Raw genomic sequence first — 20,768 nt, forward strand, 5'->3', positions numbered from 1 at the left:
TTGAATCAGCCTGAAGCGCTTATTACATGGCTACTTACCAAATAAATCAACAATTTGACTAATAACTTGACAAAATATTGATTTAAATGGGAGTTTATTGATTTAAATACGATTGTATTGCTTCCACTAGAGAAAATAGTCCGTTCCGTCTCTACGGTTGGAATCCTTCGTCCATAGCAACGTAAAAACTCTGTAATGCAATCCTTCGTCTATTAGCTACTCAACACCACCTTACGGGCTGTGGTAGTAGCCGTATATTTTATGGGGTGCTGCCGTGGTGCACAAATGACCCAGCTGCTGTTTTAATCACTGCAGGAATTGACACATTAGCTGACGCGTTGTAGTGAGCTAGCGGGCTATCGGCTGCTCTAATTTACATTAAACTGAACATTTCTGTTGACGGTGAAGTGAGACACGGTGAATGGCTTCTTTGGGAATATTTATGTGGACGTTTATGTCCTCATTCATCTCGTTTCCTTTTTGCAGAGCCGCTGCATGTTGACACACCTGTAAGTTAACGTTAAACAAGTTGCAATGTAAGCTAACTAATTAGCGTTGTTGTCCCTACGGCTGTTACTGCGTAGCTAGCGATCATAGACGGTATATTAGCGATAGACACTCATCAGATCTGCTGTCATTGCTTGGAGGACAGAAGTTGCTCCACGTTTCCCCACTTTTTGCCACAGCTGATAGGCTAAATTATCCGGACTTCTTTCAGCGGATTGATTGATAGCTGTCCTCCAGAGTGAACAGAACTGCGTCCATGGCAACGCTCTGCTTTTGCATGGCAACGGTGTGTTATCCTTAGCAGCGGTCTGTTATCAAGAAATAACAGACCGCATTCTACATTAGAATTCAACCAAGCCATGTAATAATTTAGCATATCATATTTGCTGCTGATGTCTCCAAATGCTAGCTTTTATCCATACATTAACTTCCTCCTCAAGCACCAAAAACAATACTCATTGTAATTCGCAAATCTTATTAGGATTGGCCCTAGAGTCGGCCTCTGCTTAGCAAATAAATAATGGTAATGATGATGATCCCTCATCTTGTCACTGGGGCTCTCCCCCGGGGGCCTGGCAGTGCAGGTGGAGGGATCCTCTCCTGGCCTAATTGGTTCCAACCCTGCAGTCTTCTCTCCAGCCTTTTCTCCATCCCTCCCTCATGCTCTCTCTCTCTCTCTCTCTCTCTGGGCCTTGGGACTCACTCGGTAAACTTGTCTTTCTCTTTATGTGTGTGTCATCACCATCTTTAATTTATTCTTGCACAAGCATGAAATCACACATATACACCAGCACTTTCTGTCTCTCTGTCCTGGTCTCCCTCTGCAAACACAGATGGATGAACAGACTGTAAACACACACATGCACGCATGCACGCACACACACACTCATATGCACTGTACTGTGGTAACAGGCTGCCAAAATCTTGCCATTGTCTTCCCCTGCGGTGTCATTTTGGCAGCGATGCACATAAACACCTTAAATTGTTTAATGGTGCCAGACAGGAAACATTTCTTTACCTGTCTGTCTAGTCCATAACTCTGACCTCTGCCCTGCACTGAGCATCTCCAACCATCACCATACCTCATTACAATTCCACTTAAAAAAAGAAGAAGACAGTAACACACAACATTGCAGTCAGTTTGAATGTATGAGTAATGGAGATTAATAATGATAGAAATCAGATTAGATTATTGAATTTTGGCGCCTCTATGAAAAATGGATGGAAATAAGTGTTATTCTGCAACAGTTATTTAAAAGAATCATGTCAAGGATTTAATCTAACGCTTCAGAGGTTCTGTCAGGATATATGGGATTTGATACCCATTCACGCTATTCCACGCACACTTACACACATCTGTGTGTCACAAAAACAGAGACAGACAAGAGCAAGAGAGTAAAAAAGAAATTTCTAAAAATAAAACCGGTCCGTAAGCTTTGTGAAAGGCATAAAACGTGTTTTGTTGCTTTGAGGACTGTGAGAACAATCAGCTTTAGCAGTGGCCTGTGGAAGAGACTTTCTGAAACATTTCTCTAAAAATCAATACCTTCTCTGCTAGGCAAAAAAGGATCTCTAATATAGTTTTATGTTATTATTTTTCCTCACACATTGCTACATTTCTTAGCGGCTGGCAGAGGGGAAGATGGATTTTCTCTTCGACTGGATGCTAAATGTGATTCTGAATGTGGTGGGTCAATGAGATGATGCAGAGCCTGCACTCTTAAAAAGGGATGCGTCACTTTCTGCACATCCATAAGTGCAGTTTGACACCTTACAAAGTTGTATTGCTTTTCAACGCTGTATAATGCTGTTTGAATATGTGCTGCAAATTACATACATACATTCAGAAAGATCTCCGATATGCATGGAAAATAACAAGCTGTGTGTCTCAAACTGCACCCATGGGTGTGATACCTAACAACTCAGTATCACAGATTGAGGAGAAGGGGATTTTAACTGCGATTTGATTACTGCATTTAATACAAACCATATGATACTGACGACAATCTATTAAATGTCTACATTTGATTATATGGACAGATAATCTCTTAAACACTATGGAAATATGGGTTCAAATATGATTGCTAGAGACCAAATTTATTTATTTAAAACCAAATTAACCGAGTTATTTTAAACGACATGATCATTAACATTAAAATGATGTGTTCCCTCTTGCAAGCCTGTTATCCTTTGGCCTATGCAGAATGCACATCAACTGTTATTCACAATAAACATGCACTGGGTGCCTGTGGTGTGTGAAGTTGTTTCAGGAAGAATGTAAGCTGTATATCCGGGGCAACAGGGACCTCTGTTGGGTGAAATAATCAAGACATGTCTCAGTACAACTCATTGTAATTCAGTGTGTAATATATTCGTTGCAATGTGTTGGTTTCACACATGGAAATTCTGCTTTTTTTATCTTTAATTTAAATTTAAAAAAACATTTGACTATTTTACTACTTTTTATAGCACCTTGATGATTTTAAAAGTACCAGAAATACACAATGTAGACCTGTTGCATTTGGGGATGTATTCAATTAACATCGTTGACAATATGAATGCATTTTCTGATACCCTACATGGCCTGAAATATTACTGATTCGAAAATTGGTCACTGAAAGTCTTTTCCAAGCAGTTATTCAAAGCCAAAATGTTAAATCTTTATCTGCCTAAACATCTTTCTATATACCTTAGTGATCCTAACTTAAAGAGCTTATGGACATCTTCCTTGGTTTTCTTCAATGACATACATCTTTCGCATTGTGAAAACTGAGGTCATTTGTGACCTTGGAAACAGCAGTAGATAAAGCAATCTCAACTTCAAGCTGTAGTTGTGGCCGTTGCCATGGAAATGTGCATGTATAAACTTTCAAACCAGCCCAAGCAAGGTTGATAATGAAGCTGACAAGCTCAACTTTCAAGTCAGCGTGGATGAGAAGATGAAGTGGTGCTCCGAATCATGTAAGGTTTTCCAAGCATCTGCAGTGTGTTTGCATGGCAATGGAACAAACTTAATTTGCTCTTGAGGACCATGAGATTTAACCATAAACATGGTTCTATATTATTTAGAGGTTATAAATGAGCCCTTTTTACTTCCCAATGTTATGTTTCCATGTGTCCTTTGTTTGATTTTGACCGTATAAAATAAATCAAACTCAAAGTTTACCTGCAGTTGGACTCTAAGTTTGGCTCTTGATGTGTTCTCAATAAAATAATCTTGAATTGAACAGATTCATTGCCACAGCATCATGCATCGACCCCCTCCATGCCCTCGCACACACACTCGCGCACACATGGCTATAAATATATATATATATATATATATATATATATATATATATATATATATATATATATATATAAAATCATCATCCAGCAACTCAAATCTACAAACATTTTGGCACCCCTCTTCCATCCTGCCTGTCTGGAGTGGCAGGGTCAGGGGGTCGGGGATGACAACATGGCAGCTGTGATAGCGGCATGAAGCAGAGGCCTTTCCTAGAAGGAAGTGACCCGTGTCTGAAGGGGTGCTCTGTTGTCCAATCAGAGGAGTGCTGAAGCCTGGCAGCACTACCTGCTCGGCCACGCTGCTCCCTTTTTTTTTCTGACAGACAACAGAGGAGGAAGGAGGCATGACCAGGCAACTCATCATCTGCATCCAAACGTGGTCGTTGAGAGTGTGAGGGAGAGGAAACCAGGGAGACAGAACAGAAAAAAAAAATCTAACCGAGAATAGTGAAAAAGCAAAAGTATAAGAATTAAAGGATTTATTGTAATAACAACAATCAGAAGGCAAGATGTAACCAGTAGCACCGAGATCGAACAGTGGCTGATATGCCACTAGAGCGGTATAAGCAGATCCCCTGGCGGATTATGTCGCTCACTACAGCAGCATGTGCCGGTCGTCGGAGTAGTATGCCGCTTGTGTTCTTATGGCTTATGCCCACAGACTGTGCTTATGCCACGAACCGTTTAAAGTAACAATAGCCTATTTATGGTGAATAATAAATACTGTTATGCCATACGTATGTCTGTTTAATGTTCCAAAACATGTTTTATATGATCGCATGTTTGCTCTAAAGTTGTTAGCTCTAAATCTCTGTTATGGGTTGGTCAGACTGTTAGCATAGGCAAGCTGTACTATGAATTTAGGGTACATCGGGGATTATATATGAAATTACTATAGTGTAATTTCAAAAGCATCGCTTGTATCCCAGCAACCTAACAGATAAGAGAAAGGTATACATTCCTTTTATTTGGTTAACTTTAGTTTGTTATTGATTAGTCAGACTACAGTGGCGAGGCAAGCAATAGCCATTTTAGCTCAGGCTAGCCCCTAATATTAACTTTGAGTACATCGGCAAGGTTTGTCACTGACAATGGCCTACCACTTCATCCTGTTGCTAGGAAACGACAAGCGACATACCACACGACCATCACATGCCGCTGTAGTGAGCGACATACATCTCAGGTATCAGCTTATGCCACTGTAACATAGTGGCATACCGTCAGCCACTTTTCAATCTCGACATCACTCGATGTAAAGGTAAAAAAGAGATGTATGGAAAAAGAAACAAACGCAAACTTCTGTCTGTCTGTCTGTCTTACTGTCTGTCTGTCTGTCTGTCTGTCTATGTGTCCTGTTATTCAGGTCTGCAGTGGCCTGTACTATTGGAATGTCTCTACGGACCTACAGATGCCATTCCCTGCATACCTGATCTCTCCCTTTAAATAGCAAACCATTCCCACAGTGTTTCCTATGGATAATTACAATGCACTCAGGATAGCTACAGAAATAGCTCTGCATCCTTTTAAGGTTCTGGAAAAGCCTCTGTCTCATTTGAATCTATCATTTTGTTTGACGTGAGGAAATGAAAGTATTCTTCCTTTCACTATGAATGACTCCAATAACTAATTGCTAACAAACACAGCACAGATTCACCTCTTTTCTTAAATTTCTTTGACACTTCTTTTACACACACACACCGACACACACAAATAATGTTCATCTGAGAAAGTTTTGTTTCCAACAAGTTTGATCATATCTGACCTGAGAAAAGTGTATGAGAGCTACAGTGTATGTACAAGTATGATTTGTGACTTAATCCCATGTGTAGAAAAACAATGGGGAAACACAGGTTGTCTAGTCTATACTACATGTCAAATGTGCTAACCAAAGCATTGTCCCTCCTAAAATAACTCTGTCTCCAGTTTACTGAATAAATCAGGGAATAAGAGAATAGTAATCAAGTTGAAGAGAGTAACAGAAATGTGTCTCTATATAACAAAGTAAATAACATACCGCTGTGCAATGAATTCAAAGTTTCAAAGTAATACATTGTCATTTTACATTTACAGTGGTATGTCAAATGTTGTTGGTTGAAATCAAGGGGGTAAGCTTCACTTCAGAACTCGAACCTCCTATGGCGCCATTTTGATGCTAAAAAACGATCACGTCCCGTTAGCATTCCATTGACTGCCATTCATTTTGTCAGTCACTTCGACAGGGAATAACTTTACATCTGAAGTGTTTAAAGACTCTATTTGTCCATTGTTTATTTCTAAAGAAACACGACAATGTATAAAAGGTTCCATTACCTTGTACCTCACGTTATGGCTCCATAGCAGACGTTTTTGTAAAAATAGGCTAACGATTGTGTCACATAGTAGAGGAATTACCGTATAGTAAGCTAGTAAGCTTGCAGGCAGTTTCGACTTACTTGAGCTGTTTAGGTTTAATTACTGATGTTAACTAGCATTTTAGTTAGCAATAATTAGCCTGTGCCCATTTTATCTCCTTACATACCTACACTCTCCGTCTCTGCAAGATTTGGAATGATTGAGATTTCTCTTGGCACAGCTACCAGAAGACTTACAACTTTCAGACAGGTTCCTCACATCACATCTACGTCTTCGAGCTCAGTTGGAGGCTGCTCAGTAACGCTCAGCGCTCACCGGAAAAGAGCTTCTAATATCCTTCACTGGTCTCCGTCCAGAGCAACGGGATCTGTTGGTCCATTTAGCAGCTCATAAATGTTATTACATTTACCAAATAACATTATTTAACTATTAAAAGATGACTTTTCTGGAAAGTGCTCAATGACTTATTGTAAAATAGCAAAATACACAAACACATTTTTACAGAACATCAAGGCAAGTTTATAGAAAGAGTTGACAACCCCCCGACCCCCAACCCTCCTTACAGTAATACACAGTGTATTCTGTAGTTTAACACAGAGGCAATGTCATTAAAACAACTAAAAACAAGAGCTTCTAAAACTAAAGCAAGTCCTGCGATATTAAAAACAACTTTCAGCGATGGTCAAAATACATCACAGATACAAAATATGCCTACAAATAAAATCATTCTTGTTGACAATGGCTAAACAGTTGCATGACTTGTTTTTAGACCAAACCTTTATTTTCTTATTCTGTTATTTATCTGCCTATTTAACACATGCCTCTGCACACTGAGTAAATGCATCCCAATATATTCTGCACACAGGCTTTGTGAGGTTGTAAGTTTACAGACGAACAAAGGAAAATACCAATGTCTGTTGATTCAAGTGAAAAAGTGTTTTTGTTGCTTTGGACCATAAACAAGCATGTCTGCCACAGCAGGTGATGAAGCTGAGACGGAAGCTGGCCGAGGGTTTAATGTGGCGTCTGCCAGTCCTCCTCAGATCTCCTGCAGGAGGTTGGCGGGGAAGAAGCCGAGCTTCCGTCCTGTACTGACCTTTAGGTAGCCGTTTACCTCCTCACCCTTCTTCACTACAATCTGAGGACACACACAACAAACACACTTAGACTGGGACATTTCTTAAATGTTCAAAATGTCGAAAATGAAGGCTTGTTGTTTGCCTTGATGCTTATATGTATGTGTGTTTGTTCATGTCTTTTATAGCTGTCATGTCAACACACACGATGGCTGCATTTACATGAATAACTACACCATGTTTAAAGGCAGGCTTTGTAACTATTTCCAATATACACTTTTTTATACATTGTTTGAAATGGTCTTTACACCTAGACTGGGTAAACCCAGCCCGATCTGCCGGTGATTTGCTTTCGCCATGCAGCTCAGGCTGGAAACCTGTACATTTTTCTATTCTGCTTCCGTTACAAATCTGCGGGGACCAATCACAAAATAGCTTATCCACCTGGCGCGCTATTGGCGGGTTTAACACGATGACGTTAGAGAAGCGACGGCAAGCAGCTTTTTGTTTACATTCAACATGACGGCCACCGAAGCGCAGCAACGCAAGTTGATGCCGCTGACGCTGCTGTTTTAAAAAATTTCAAAGGCAAGTTTTCTCTGAAAACGGAACAGAAACTTAATACACATAGTACTAATGTTCTTAAAAGATTGAGCTTGGTCTGGTGATAGCCAGACTACTTTACACCCCGACAGCAACAAATAATTTACTGTAATCCTGTAAAAACGCCCACCAATCACTGCCTGAATGAAATACCTCCTTGCCCCACTGCACGTACTTTACCCCTCCCGTGTACGAGCCTGAGCTCAATGTGGTCGTCACATTCGGAGTTACTGTAAGTCTACTGGAGAATAGAGTAGTCCTGTTTGTTTTCAACATTCAGTGTGATAATATTAAGGGTTTGCTTACCGGTGAATTAGACATGAAGTAGTTTTGATGAGTGAAACTGCGGCCCTTTCTCTGCTCTGAAGCAGCGACGCGGCAGTGTTAGTGCAAGTCTGTGTGGGGGGCAGAGCCCAGAGGGTAGTGGGAGGGGTTAGACAGAGCCCCGAGGAGATGCTACTTTTAAATCTTGCTAGCCTTTTAACATTACCAACCCTGCCTTCAATTCATTGAACTGGAAAGCACCATGTGTTTTCTTTTAATTCACTCCCTTATGTAAAGAACTGCATAATTACTGCGAATGTTATTTTTGCCTTCCTCCTCTGGATCAGTATTTAATAATTATTAAACACATACACAGTCTCCAGTGTATGTAGAGTGGATTAAGTTTAGCTTTAATTAAGCAAACAATCTATGGATAATTGATTTGAGAACTGGCCATACAGTGCTTTACGCAGCATGTTGGTGTTGACGTTACATCTTTATATTTGTGTGTAAAGTATATGTGTATTTCTGTACCTATGAGGATCGACTGTCCTAACAGCCACAGAAAGATACACAAAGATATATTTCAAGTTCTCAATTCTTTATTTTAGTATGTTCACTTTAGAGATAAGACTAGGATTTAGGTTTATTTTTTTATAGTGGAGGCATTTATGGTTTGGTTATATTATCATGCATCTGCAAGAGTGTGTGTGTGTGTGTGTGCGTGTGCGTGCGTGCGTGTTAACCTGGTCTTTCTTCAGAGTGATTTGGCCCATCTCTCTGTTGCCAACGAAGGAGCGTGTCACCTTGTACACCCCCTCTCCTGCTCGCACTCGGATGATGTAGTTGGCAGGTATGAAGCCCGTTCTCTCTCCGATCTTCCCCTGGTGGAGAGAAAGCTCTGAAAGTGACGTGTTGCTGCCCCAGTTTCTAATTCAGATATCGTGGATGGCCCAATTTAAACATGAACATATTGCTCAGTGTGGTTTTGAAACCTGAGTGACTTGAAAGCACAGACCAAAGTTAAAACTATCAATCATCTACTGTTTTGTAAAGCCTATTTATTACCCTTACGGACCACAATGAGGGAAATAAAAGCATGGGCTGGCATTTAGAGGCTGCAAATGGTTAATTTATATGTTTAACCTGGAACTCAGATTGTCAAAAAAGTTATCACTGTGAACTAGAAGCTCAACACTCAAGGACAGCTCTGCAAAGCTGCAGCTCTCGTGGTTTTCATTTTCTGTCCTTTGATTGTCGATTTACTTTACAACTACATAAATATTAAACACAATTCTCTAAAGTAGCCAACTTGGAAGTTAATGAACACACATATGAATGCACCAGAATTTGTTTGGCTCCAAAAATAAAATCCTAGATGATGACCAAAATCAACTTAATTGATCCCCAAGACATCCGGATATACGTATGTGCGCAAAAAAAAAACATAACTTTTGGAGGGCAGACAGGATTGAAATCATCATCTTGACACTGAGTAATGTGAGAAAAATAATCTGGGACTCACCCTCCACCATTCCTCATTGGAGTCATCTATCACCGTGATGCGGTCACCAGCACTTGGGAAAATATTAAACATTTTAATATTAAATATTGACACAAAAAAGTATGTTTGGTGGAGTGAGACAGTCAGGAAGAAATAGTAAGGACAAAGAAGTCAAAGAGAGATTCAGAGACACACAGAGAGATTAGGCGAGATGCAGCGAGGGGCTTACTGAACATCCAGATCATCTTTCTCGATGGCTTTGAAGCGGTACAGAGCCAGATAGTAGTGAGACTGACTGAACACGCCGATCTTTCCTGACTGAAGCTTTTTACTCTGATGAGCACAAACATTTAAAGCACAGCGCTGACTCAACATCACCAGTAAAAAAGTATCATATCGTTCATCACAGTTTGTTTTCATTGATGTCATCATTATCGTCATCACATTCTGTCCTGTCATCTGACCTTGTCATCAACAGGAGCCTTGTCTCCTCTCTTGGCTCCTTCTGTGTTTGCTGGTACACAACAACAATATAAATGAGACAAACAAAGTATTCAACTGTACATATTGTCACCAGTATTGTAAAGTATATTTGACGTTATTTCTGCTGGGAGCACAAGTCGGACAAAAGATCTGCATATTGTAATGATGGCACAGAGGAAATTTATTTTAAGACAGCAACATTTTCAATCGGTCAAACGGTCTGACCCCTTCCCAATGCTGACAGCTGTTCAGCACACACTTACCTCCTTCACCTCCTTCATCCTCCTGTTTGGGCTGGGACTCATCATCCTCTGTCATCATCATCTGAACAATTTAGGATAACAATACATAATGCATTTATATAGTACTCACTATAACACATTTAATAACTAAATTGTGCTTTAAGAATCAGATTAAACAAATAAAAAAGTAAAATGTGAAGAAGACAAATGGAAAAAGGTTGGTAAAAACAATTGACTGTAACAGTAAAAAAAAAGTAAAACTATTTAAAAGAAGATTTTACTAACCAACCTGGTGACTTAAAGTCAGAACTAGGGTTACCAGTAGATTAAAGTCTAGTGAAATAGATCTACATATTTACAACGGGCCATTGCAGAAACTGGCAATGCTTTAAAACATGAAATGATTGCACCATGTTTACAGATGGCTGTGTGCTGTATGAAGTGTTTTAAGTGCATTTGCACTCACATTCTTCTTGTCCTCTGACCCTTTTTTACGCTCCTTGTTGGCCATGATCACACCAACACGCAGCGTCTCAAACACAGGGTCGGTACGGTTTGACTGTGCTGCCAAATCAAATGTCATCAATCAATCAATAAACAGAGAAAAAAAAAGGGTGCAGGTGAGTGTGACGTTCTAACAAGAGGTATTTAAGTTTAATCAACTTCAGGCCTTATCAATGTTGTTTCATAATCTTTTTGATTTTGTGAACCACAGCTAATCTTTTCATCTGTGATGTTGTCTGGTGACAATTCAAATACCTGATCTGTGACTAATGAAAAGGACACTCAGACTTCTGTGAGCACATTTCTGGCTTACTTTACAACTCTCACTGCATCTGGACCATAACGTCTCTTTCACTTTAGAGCTTTTGCACACACTGCATTTAAACAAGGAAACAAAAACTTTGTTCAGACCAACATTTACACACAACAACATACAACTAAATTAAGCTAATAAGATGGAAATTCCCATCATGTGCACTGCTGATCTAAGTACAGTATATGTGTCAAACTTAACATCTGGCTGGGAAAGAATTGCACATTTTGAAGCATATTAAAAATAAGAATAATAGAATGGTTAAGGTGAAATTGAACTCTTAGTTGAACTCACAAAAGGGCAGCAGCTGTGAGACTGTGGAATTTGGCTGACTGCTGTAGAGAGGTGAACTGTAGGCTCTTCTGAATCCTGGAGGCTAAACGAGGAGAGGAGAGGAGAGGAGAGGAGAGGAGAGGAGAGGAGAGGAGAGGAGAGGAGAGAAGAGGACAGGACAGGACAGGACAGGACAGGAGAGGAGAGGACAGGAGAGGAGACACTAAATACCTAAAAGAAGATTCTCTCCAGTGCATTTTTGGATTAAAGTCAGCTGTACTCTGTAATACAAAGCTCACAATTTTGCCAAAACACCTCTGGAACTCCACGTAGGAATGACACTGGTGGTGGATGCTGGTTTTGCAGTTCTTACATCGCAATGCAAACTTATTGTTTACTGAAGAGAAAACCAAAATAAAGCAAAATTATAACATCATTTTAAATCACGATGTCATGCAGGAAACAAAAAGAGACAAGATGGACGTACAAACTATCATGCGTGCGCAGACGTCACAAAACTTTGGTTTCTTGCAGTAGTGGTCCTTGAACTTGTGAGGTCTGTCGTTGACTGGTTTGATGGGCTCTGCAGGAGGAGGTTCCTCTTTGTCTTCGTCCTCTACCTCCTCGTCATAGATGAAATATACCTGGATATAGGTGAGGAAGGAGGTTCAAAATCACAGCAGAGCTAAATAAAAATGGGTCATACAGTATTGAACTGCTAGAAGACAAAACGTGAAACATAATGGACAGATAATGGCCAACAATGGTGTATATTAGTGTTTCTCAAATGGGGGTACATGTACCCCTAGGGGTACTTTGGAGTACTTCAGGGGGTACGTGAGTTTCTTTGTTAATTAAAAAAATATCAGTCCTGAATAATTCCTAAAATAAGTATACACTATAAAAATGAATGCATTTAGTGATTCAAAACAAAACCCAGGATCAAATGTATATATGTATATATGTATATATATATGTATATATATATATATATATATATATATATATATATATATATATATATATATATATATATACACAAAACCAGGATCAAATATATTCATATATATTTGATCCTGGGTTTTGTTTTATGTCCTGTTTTATTTTGTAGGTTCTTCTTTTTTACTTCCTGCCTTGTGTGTTTTCCCACCTTTGGGATTGTCTGCCCCGCCCAGATGTGTTTCATCAGTTCCTTGTCAGACCTCATGTCACCTGAGCCCCCGTTACCACTCTCCTATTTTTGAGTATATTGGTCTTGGAGTTCTCGTTTCGGTGTCGGATTGTCTGTGTTTGTTCCTGGCTCTCTGTGTCTCTCTGTGTGGGACGGTCCCCCTACAGGTTGTCTCATTGGAACTACAGTTGCAGCTAAAGGTTACATAGTGTTGCTTTAAAGTTTGCTTTTGTTCTGCCAACCTGCCTGACTGGTCTCCTGCTTTTGAGTGCTCCTTTTGATATCTCAAACCGTGACAGTCTGTTTGTTTTTAATCAAGCAAAGTCGAAACTGGGTAAATCCTCCATTCAGTTTTGGGATTCCATGGAATTGTTCTCTACTGTTTGCCTCTTTATTTAACCTAAACTGTCCCGGTATCCTGCACCACCCACAGCCTGACAGATTTATATGAGAACAACGCTATAAATACTGAACCACCCTGCGGTCTGCTGCATATGGAGTCCATCTGATGTGTCTGTTCACACAAACTGTATCATCTCAGCCAGAGAGAGATCCACGAATAATGACTTCAAACACACACACGTGTCAAAACTACTTTCTTTTCTTCATTTTTAGTGTGCTAACTTTCCTAATTTGAGTTTAGAAAATAATTCTGCATGATACTGGGAGTTTGTTGCACTTATTTGTATGTGTGCGCGCACAAACACACACACACACACACACACACACACACACACACACACACACACACACACACACACACACACACACACACACACACACACACACACACACACAATCCACAGGTGGTATAGTTGAAGGCTCAAAATAGCCTTCAACAAAGACCGACAGAATTCCAACTGAATGTAACAACCGACAGCTACTCCTAAATATACTACAGTCTAGTCAAACAGAGCCATGTGGATGTTACACACACATTCAAAGATTTGTACACACACACACACACACACACACACACACACACACACACACACACACACACACACACAGCCAAGGGACGCTTGACAGGCTGGACTGGCTCTGACTCTCCGTCAGTGACAGGATTACCCGTGCCCTGTGGCCGTCAGGCTGTGAATTAACAAATTCACTCAATACAATACAAATGTAAATACACTCAAAACAAACTTTTTTTCCTCATCACAAACATTTTTTTCCCCAAAAACTGTGTTTAGTGAAAATATTTACGGTATACATTTTCCGGTATACACTTGCATATTCCATGCATAGCTAGATTTGGCATCCTAGGATGCCCATATTTTGATGCCATACATGGCAGGCTTGTTGGGCATGTACTGTCAGAAGGGACAGGGCCCCCTGAATGGAACAAGGTGTTCATCTACAGTGACATGGGCACCAGGATTGTACAAGACAGGTACAATTTTGACCCATTTATCCCATACATCTCTGATCTCAGCTAGTTTGTCTCTTTCACGTCGACCAGCTCTAGTGTTGTGGAACACCCAAGCTTTCGTAGGAATTGACTCCAAAGACATTGTTGTTAGAAATATTGGCCTTCCACTCTCGTCATTCCACAGACTGGCAGTTCCTTCTCCCTTTGACTTGTACACTCCAGCTAATACTATTCAATTTAATTCAATTCAATTTCATTTATAGTATCAAATCATAACAAGAGTTATCTCGAGACACTTTACAGATAGAGTAGGTCTAGACCACACTCTATAAATTCCAAAACCCCAACAATTACAGTAATTCCCCCAAGAGCAAGCATTATCAGTGGCTGTTGCGACAGTGGCGAGGAAAAACTCCCTTTTAGGAAGAAACCTCGGCAGACCCAGACTCTTGGTGCATGCAAGTCAATCTGATCCAGTGGCTTCCATTTCTCTTGAAATACACACCTCCCCTACAAGTTGGTAATGTCCACTATTATCCTATCTGTTGGTTGGGATATGAATAGATGAAATGGTGATTGAATATCATCAACAAGTGTGGCAGAAAATCTTGTGGGTCTTGGAGTCATTTTGATGACAGTCAGTCAGTCTGTGTGGTGATGTTGACCATTTTATGTTACCATCTTTAGCTGTCCATGTTGAGGATGATTGCTGCCCATTGTTTTCAGCTAATGTATACTACACCAGACTAGTCCCCTGAATCCTCTTCATCATAGGAAAATTCCCAATCCGGATTGTCAATAACATTGTTCTCAGTCTCTGAAAGATCCTCTGACTATGAAATCTCTTCCTCTACATCACTATTACCATCAAAAATCTGTGCTGAAACTTCTTCAGTTGCAAACCTTTTGGAGCTCATTTTGTAGTGTGCGTGTCAAAGAGATGACATTACAACAGAGAAGAGGACAAGCGCGAGAAAGCTCCTCCTCCTTTACACAAACACACACACTTACACAAACACACAAACACACACACACACACCTGGTTCTAAATGGTGTTAAAAGTCTCTGGGTTAAAATGACCCGTAACATCATCTTTGTATACAAACTCTGAACAGACATTCCACTACACATCAGTGTGTCCAGATTTTATGAACAAGTTCATGACCCTAAATGAGGAAATGTCATACAATTTCATGAAGAAAAAGATAGGTTAACCAGTATTTTGGTCAACACAAAAACGCAAATAGGTCAAATTGACCCTTAACATAATATGAGGGTTAAACACGTTAGGACGTTACACCCCTTTTTTTTTTACTGTTATCAGGTGTGCAAACAACAAGAATAAAGCTGCCGTTGATTATCTCTTCTATAAATCTCCAATAACTGCTCTTGTCAATGTCTTACTAAATTCTCTTTTATGATATGATTTCTCCGATGTATTAAATCTACCAGCAGCCACATTTCTTTCCTACACCAGTAAAGTTCTCTTTTTATTTCCTATTTTGAATACATGCCGTATACTTCTCCGTGAACCATCACCTTATCGTGGTGGAGAGGTTTGTGTGTCTCTGTGAACCTGAGGGCTGTGTTGTCTGGAGCTTTGTGCTCCTGGTAGGGTCTCCCAAGGCAAAGTGGTCTCAGGTGAGGGGCCAGACAAAGAATGGTTCAAAAACCCGATGAAGAAGCAAGGTAGAGATGGAGTGACCCTGCCCGGAGGAAGCCGGGGCCCCGTCTGGAGCCAGGCCCAGGCGGCGGGCTCGTCGGCGAGCGCCTGGTGGCGGGTTTGCCACGGAGCCCGGCCGGGCACAGCCCGAACAAGCTCTCCCATCTCTCCAGCCCATGGGCCCACCACCTGTGGGAGGAACCGTTGGGGTCGGGTGCGATGCCACATGGGTGGCAGTGAAGGTCAGGGGCCTCAACGGACCAGACCCGGGCGGCAGACGCTGGCTCTGGGGGCGTGGAACGTCACCTCTCTGTGGGGGAAGGAGCCGGAACTGGTGCGGGAGGTGGGCGCTACCGGTTAGATCTGGTGGGGCTTACCTCTACACAGTCTCGGTTCTGGAACCATACTCCTGGATAGGGGTTGGACTCTTTTCTTCTCCGGAGTTGCCCAGGGTGTGAGGCGCCCGGGCGGGTGTGGGGATACTCACAAGCCCCGGCTGACGCCGCTGTGTTGGAACCCGGTGGACGAGAGAGGGTCGCCTCCCTCGCCTGCGGGTTGTGGGGAAAACTCTGACTGTTGTTTGTGCATATGCACCAAACAGGAGTTCGGAGTATTCGGCCTTCTTGGAGACCTTGACTGGAGTCCTGCATGGGGCTCCAGTGGGGGACTCCATTGTTCTGCTGGGGGACTTCAACGCACACGTGGGCAATGATGGAGACACCTGGAGGGCGTGATTGGGAGGAACGGCCTCCCTGATCTAAACCAGAGTGGTTGTTTGTTGTTGGACTTCTGTGCTAGTCATGGATTGTCTATAACAACACCATGTTCGAACATAGGGATGCTCATAAGTGTACCTGGTACCAGAGCACCCTAGGCCGAAGGTCAATGATCGATTTCATAATCGTTTCATCTGATCTGAGGCCGTATGTTTTGGACACTCGGGTGAAGAGAGGGGCAGAGCTGTCAACCGATCACCATCTGGTGGTGAGTTGGGTCAGGGGTGGGGAAGACTCTGGACAGACCTGGTAAGCCCAAACGTGTAGTGCGGGTAAATTGGGAACGTCTGGAGGAGGCCCCTGTCCGACAGACTTTCAACTCACACCTCCGGCGGAGCTTTTCGTGCATCCCTGTGGAGGCTGGGGGCATTGAACCCGAGACAATGTTCAAAGTTTCCATTGCTGAAGCTGCAGCGAGGAGCTGTGGTCTTAGGATCTTAGGTGCCTCAAGGGGCGGTAACCCACGAACACCGTGGTGGACACCAGTGGTCAGGGAAGCCGTCCGACTGAAGAAGGAGTCCTTCCGGGATATGTTATCTCGGAGGACTCCGGAGGCAGTTGCAGGGTACCGAAGGGCCCGAAGGGCTGCAGCCTCTGCCGTGAAAGAGGCAAAGCAGCGGGTGTGGGAGAAGTTTGGAGAAGACATGGAGAAGGACTTTACCAAAGTGTTTCTGGAAAACTGTTGTCCAAGCTGTGTACAGTAAGGATGGGACACTGTTGACCTCCACTGAGGAGGTAATAGGGGCGGTGGAGGGAGCACTTTGAGGAACTCCTGAATCCGACTAATACGCCCTCTATGTTAGAGGCAGAGCTGGAGGATAACGGGGGATTGTCGTCGATTTCCCAGGCGGAAGTCACTGATGTAGTCAAACAACTACACAGTGGCAAAGCCCCGGGGATTGATGAGATCCGTCCGGAAATGCTCAAGGCTCTGGGTGTGGAGGGGCTGTCCTGGTTGACACGCCTCTTCAACATTGCGTGGAAGTCTGGGACGGTGCCAAAGGAGTGGCAGACTGGGGTGGTGGTTCCTCTTTTTAAAAAGGGGACCAGAGGGTGTGTGCCAATTATAGGGGTATCACACTTCTCAGCCTCCCTGGTAAAGTCTACTCCAAGGTGCTGGAAAGGAGGGTTCGGCCGATATCGAACCTCGGGTTGAGGAGGAACAATGCAATTCCGTCCTGGTCAATGGAACAACGGACCAGCTCTTCACTCTCGCAAGGATCCTGGAGGGAGCCTGGGAGTATGCCCAACCGGGTCTACATGTGTTTTGTGGATTTGGAGAAGGCGTATGACCGGGTCCCCGGGAGATACTGTGGGAGGTGCTGCGGGAAGGGGTCTCTACTCAGGGCCATCCAATCTCTGTATGACCAAAGTGAGAGCTGTGTCCGGGTTCTCGTAGTAAGTCGGACTCGTTTCAGGTGAGGGTTGGCCTCCGCCAGGGCTGCGCTTTGTCACCAATCCTGTTTGTAATATTTATGGACAGGATATCGAGGCGTGGTCGGGGTGGGGAGGGGTTGCAGTTTGGTGGGCTGGGGATCTCATCGCTGCTCTTTTTGCAGATGATGTGGTCCTGATGGCATCATCGGCCTGCGACCTTCAGCACTCACTGGATCGGTTCGCAACCGAGTGTGAAGCGGTTGGGATGAGGATCAGCACCTCTAAATCGGAGGCCATGGTTCTCAGCAGGAAACCGATGGAATGCCTTCTCCAGGTAGGGAATGAGTCCTTACCCCAAGTGAAGGAGTTCAAGTACCTTGGGGTTTTGTTCGCATGAGGGGACAATGGAGCGAGATTGGTCGGAGAATCGGGCGAGCAGTATTGCATTCAATCTATCGCACCGTTGACGAAAAGAGAGCTGAGCCAGAAGGCAAAGCTCTCGATCTACCGGTCAGTTTTCGTTCCTACCCTCACCTATGGTCATGAAGGCTGGGTCATGACCGAAAGAACGAGATCCAGGGTACAAGCGGTCGAAATGGGTTTCCTCAGGAGGGTGGCTGGCGTCTCCCTTAGAGATAGGGTGAGAAGCTCAGTCATCCGTGAGGAGCTCGGAGAGCCGCTGCTCGCTGCGTCGAAAGGAGCCAGTTGAGGTGGTTCGGCATCTGGTAAGGATGCCCCTGGGCGCCCCCCTAAGGTGTTCCAGGCACGTCCAGCTGGGAGGAGGCCTCGGGGAAGACCCAGGACTAGGTGGAGGGATTATATCTCCAACCTGGCCTGGGAACGCCTCGGGATCCCCCAGTCGGAGCTGGTTAATGTTGCTCGGGAAAGGGAAGTTTGGGGTCCCCTGCTGGAGCTGCTCCCCCCGCGACCCGACACCGGATAAGCGGACGAAGATGGATGGATGGATGGATGGATTTTGAATACATACGATTGTTATTCTTTTCACATTTTTGCTAAAGATTTCACACAACTGAAATCAATTTAAAAAATAATCAATTAACCGTTTTTTATAGAATAACATAACTGAATAAAGTGAAGGATTAAAAAATATAAAACAATGGAGCAGACATAAGTTAAACACTTACTGTTTTTCTGATTGTCTATTGGTAGCATACATTTCAGAGACAGATACAGTACCAGTCAAAAGTCCAAACTTTTGACTAGTAATGTATCTCAAATCCTGAGCAAATAATCCAAAATGATCTGCATGACTATGTTTTTGTCATTTTTAATTGTATTTAACCAGTGATTCCTATGAAAACATAAGCTCAAATGATCTCAATCAGACATGAATCATTCCCAATGCCATGTAACATTTTGTTCAGTTTCTTGGCATTGATAAATAGTACACCGCCCCATGATGTGGTGTATGCCACGTGGTATGTTGTGGATATTGGATGTCTCACCGTGTTGTCCTCCTCTTTCATCACATTCTCAGGGAGAGGGGGGTTGGCATGAATATCCACAGAGCCCTTGTCATCCAACCTGTCATCATTGGGTAGCAGCAAATGTCACACGGAGAAGCAAATGGCAAAAAAAGGCAAAAGACAAATACATGGCTAAGATTTGTCATGGTAATCTCACTGTATCATTGCCTGCCTTAAGATGTGCACATTCTAGGTTTTTAAGTATTATTTATGTAATTCTCTGGTATGACAATACATGATGACAGTAGACATTTGATTATCAGTGATTTACATAACATCTAGACTAAACTTATTCAAGTATCTTTATTCCTTTCCTGTTCCCATCTACAGACTGAACTTACATGTCATAAGCCATGATGTGGCTCAGTCAGTCACGGTGTAGTTCCTTCAGATATTCAGAGTCTGGACCAGCAGATGGCACTGTAGACAGAAAGCACATCAGCATCTCTTCTGTTGCTGTGAAGGGAATCTCAAAGTGTCTTCTGAAATTCCTGTAGGTCACTAACAATAAAGGATCTTCTTTCTGCTTGGTTTAAAGAAGTTTAAAGCTTAAAGAATGATCAAGATAAAATATTTCATGTTTAAATAATATTAATTCACAGCTCTTCTTACCATGTTATGCATTACTTTCAGTGAACAATGTGCAGCTATTAACAAGATGGACGGAACGCTGAGGACTGTTCTTGAGAGGCAATTTGATCTTAGCAAAGTTAAAACAGGACTCACTCGTAACCTGGTACAAGATATATGGCAAACACATCTACATGGGGTTTAGAGGGTTTCCCTTATCTTAGGCTGCTACATGTTAGAATCCATGAACAAGAAAACATTAACACTGAAGTATAGAAAGGGTTAAAAAAAAAGGGAGGGTAGATCATTCATGCAACTGACCGTGAAACTTGAATTCCACTTCTTCTTATAGTGTGGTGGTTTTCAGACACTCAGGAGGGGTCCCTGCAGCTTGAAACTTCTTGGGACTCTTTCTAGCTTTATCTACCAGGCCTGTTGTTAAGTCCTTTACATGCTCAACTTTCCAAATGAGGCTCCAACAGGTGGGAGATTGGGATGAGTAATGCCAGCAGGCCAACCCAGCCCAGCCCTGAGTCTCTATGTGTGTGTGTGTGTGTGTGTGTGTGTGTGTGTGTGTGTGTGTGTGCCCATGTGACTTTTTGGGACAGCTGAGCACTTTAAAAGCTGAGAAGCTCTCCCAGCAGAGTGGTACAAACAAAAAAACAAAGTGGTCTACTTTTGGTTTCTCACTCAGCAAAGTAAAGCGTCATGTTAAATATTTATGGACTGTGGCAGGGTTGGCTCAGTGGGTAGAGCAGGCGCACATATACTGAGAGGTTTATGCCTCGACGCAGAGGTCCAGGGTTCGGATCTGACCTGTGATGATTTCCTGCATGTCTTCCCCTTCTCTCTCCCCTTTCTCACCTAGCTGTCCTGTCAAAATTGTGGACATTGTCTTGTTTTGGGATTATTTTACTGAAGTAATGGCAGTATGAGTATTTAC

The 20,768-nt window shown here is 42.5% G+C and overlaps 1 protein-coding gene across 1 annotated transcript; it reads right to left on the reverse strand.

Annotated features, from left to right (window-relative positions):
* Window positions 1-7,073: 7,073 nt before the first annotated feature.
* Window positions 7,074-19,330, reverse strand: LOC114553695 (SH3 and cysteine-rich domain-containing protein 3; the record flags this gene model as incomplete). The annotated part of the gene is made up of 11 exons (XM_028575034.1): window positions 7,074-7,285; window positions 8,837-8,974; window positions 9,616-9,667; window positions 9,824-9,927; window positions 10,059-10,108; window positions 10,341-10,401; window positions 10,786-10,883; window positions 11,431-11,512; window positions 11,709-11,806; window positions 11,897-12,053; window positions 19,235-19,330. Coding segments are annotated over 11 exons (1,035 nt in total), but the record flags the coding sequence as incomplete, so codon positions are not given.
* Between the last annotated feature and the right edge of the window lie 1,438 nt (window positions 19,331-20,768).

The sequence above is a fragment of the Perca flavescens genome, chromosome 4 (genome assembly GCF_004354835.1).
Source record: "Perca flavescens isolate YP-PL-M2 chromosome 4, PFLA_1.0, whole genome shotgun sequence".
Lineage (NCBI taxonomy): Eukaryota > Metazoa > Chordata > Actinopteri > Perciformes > Percidae > Perca > Perca flavescens.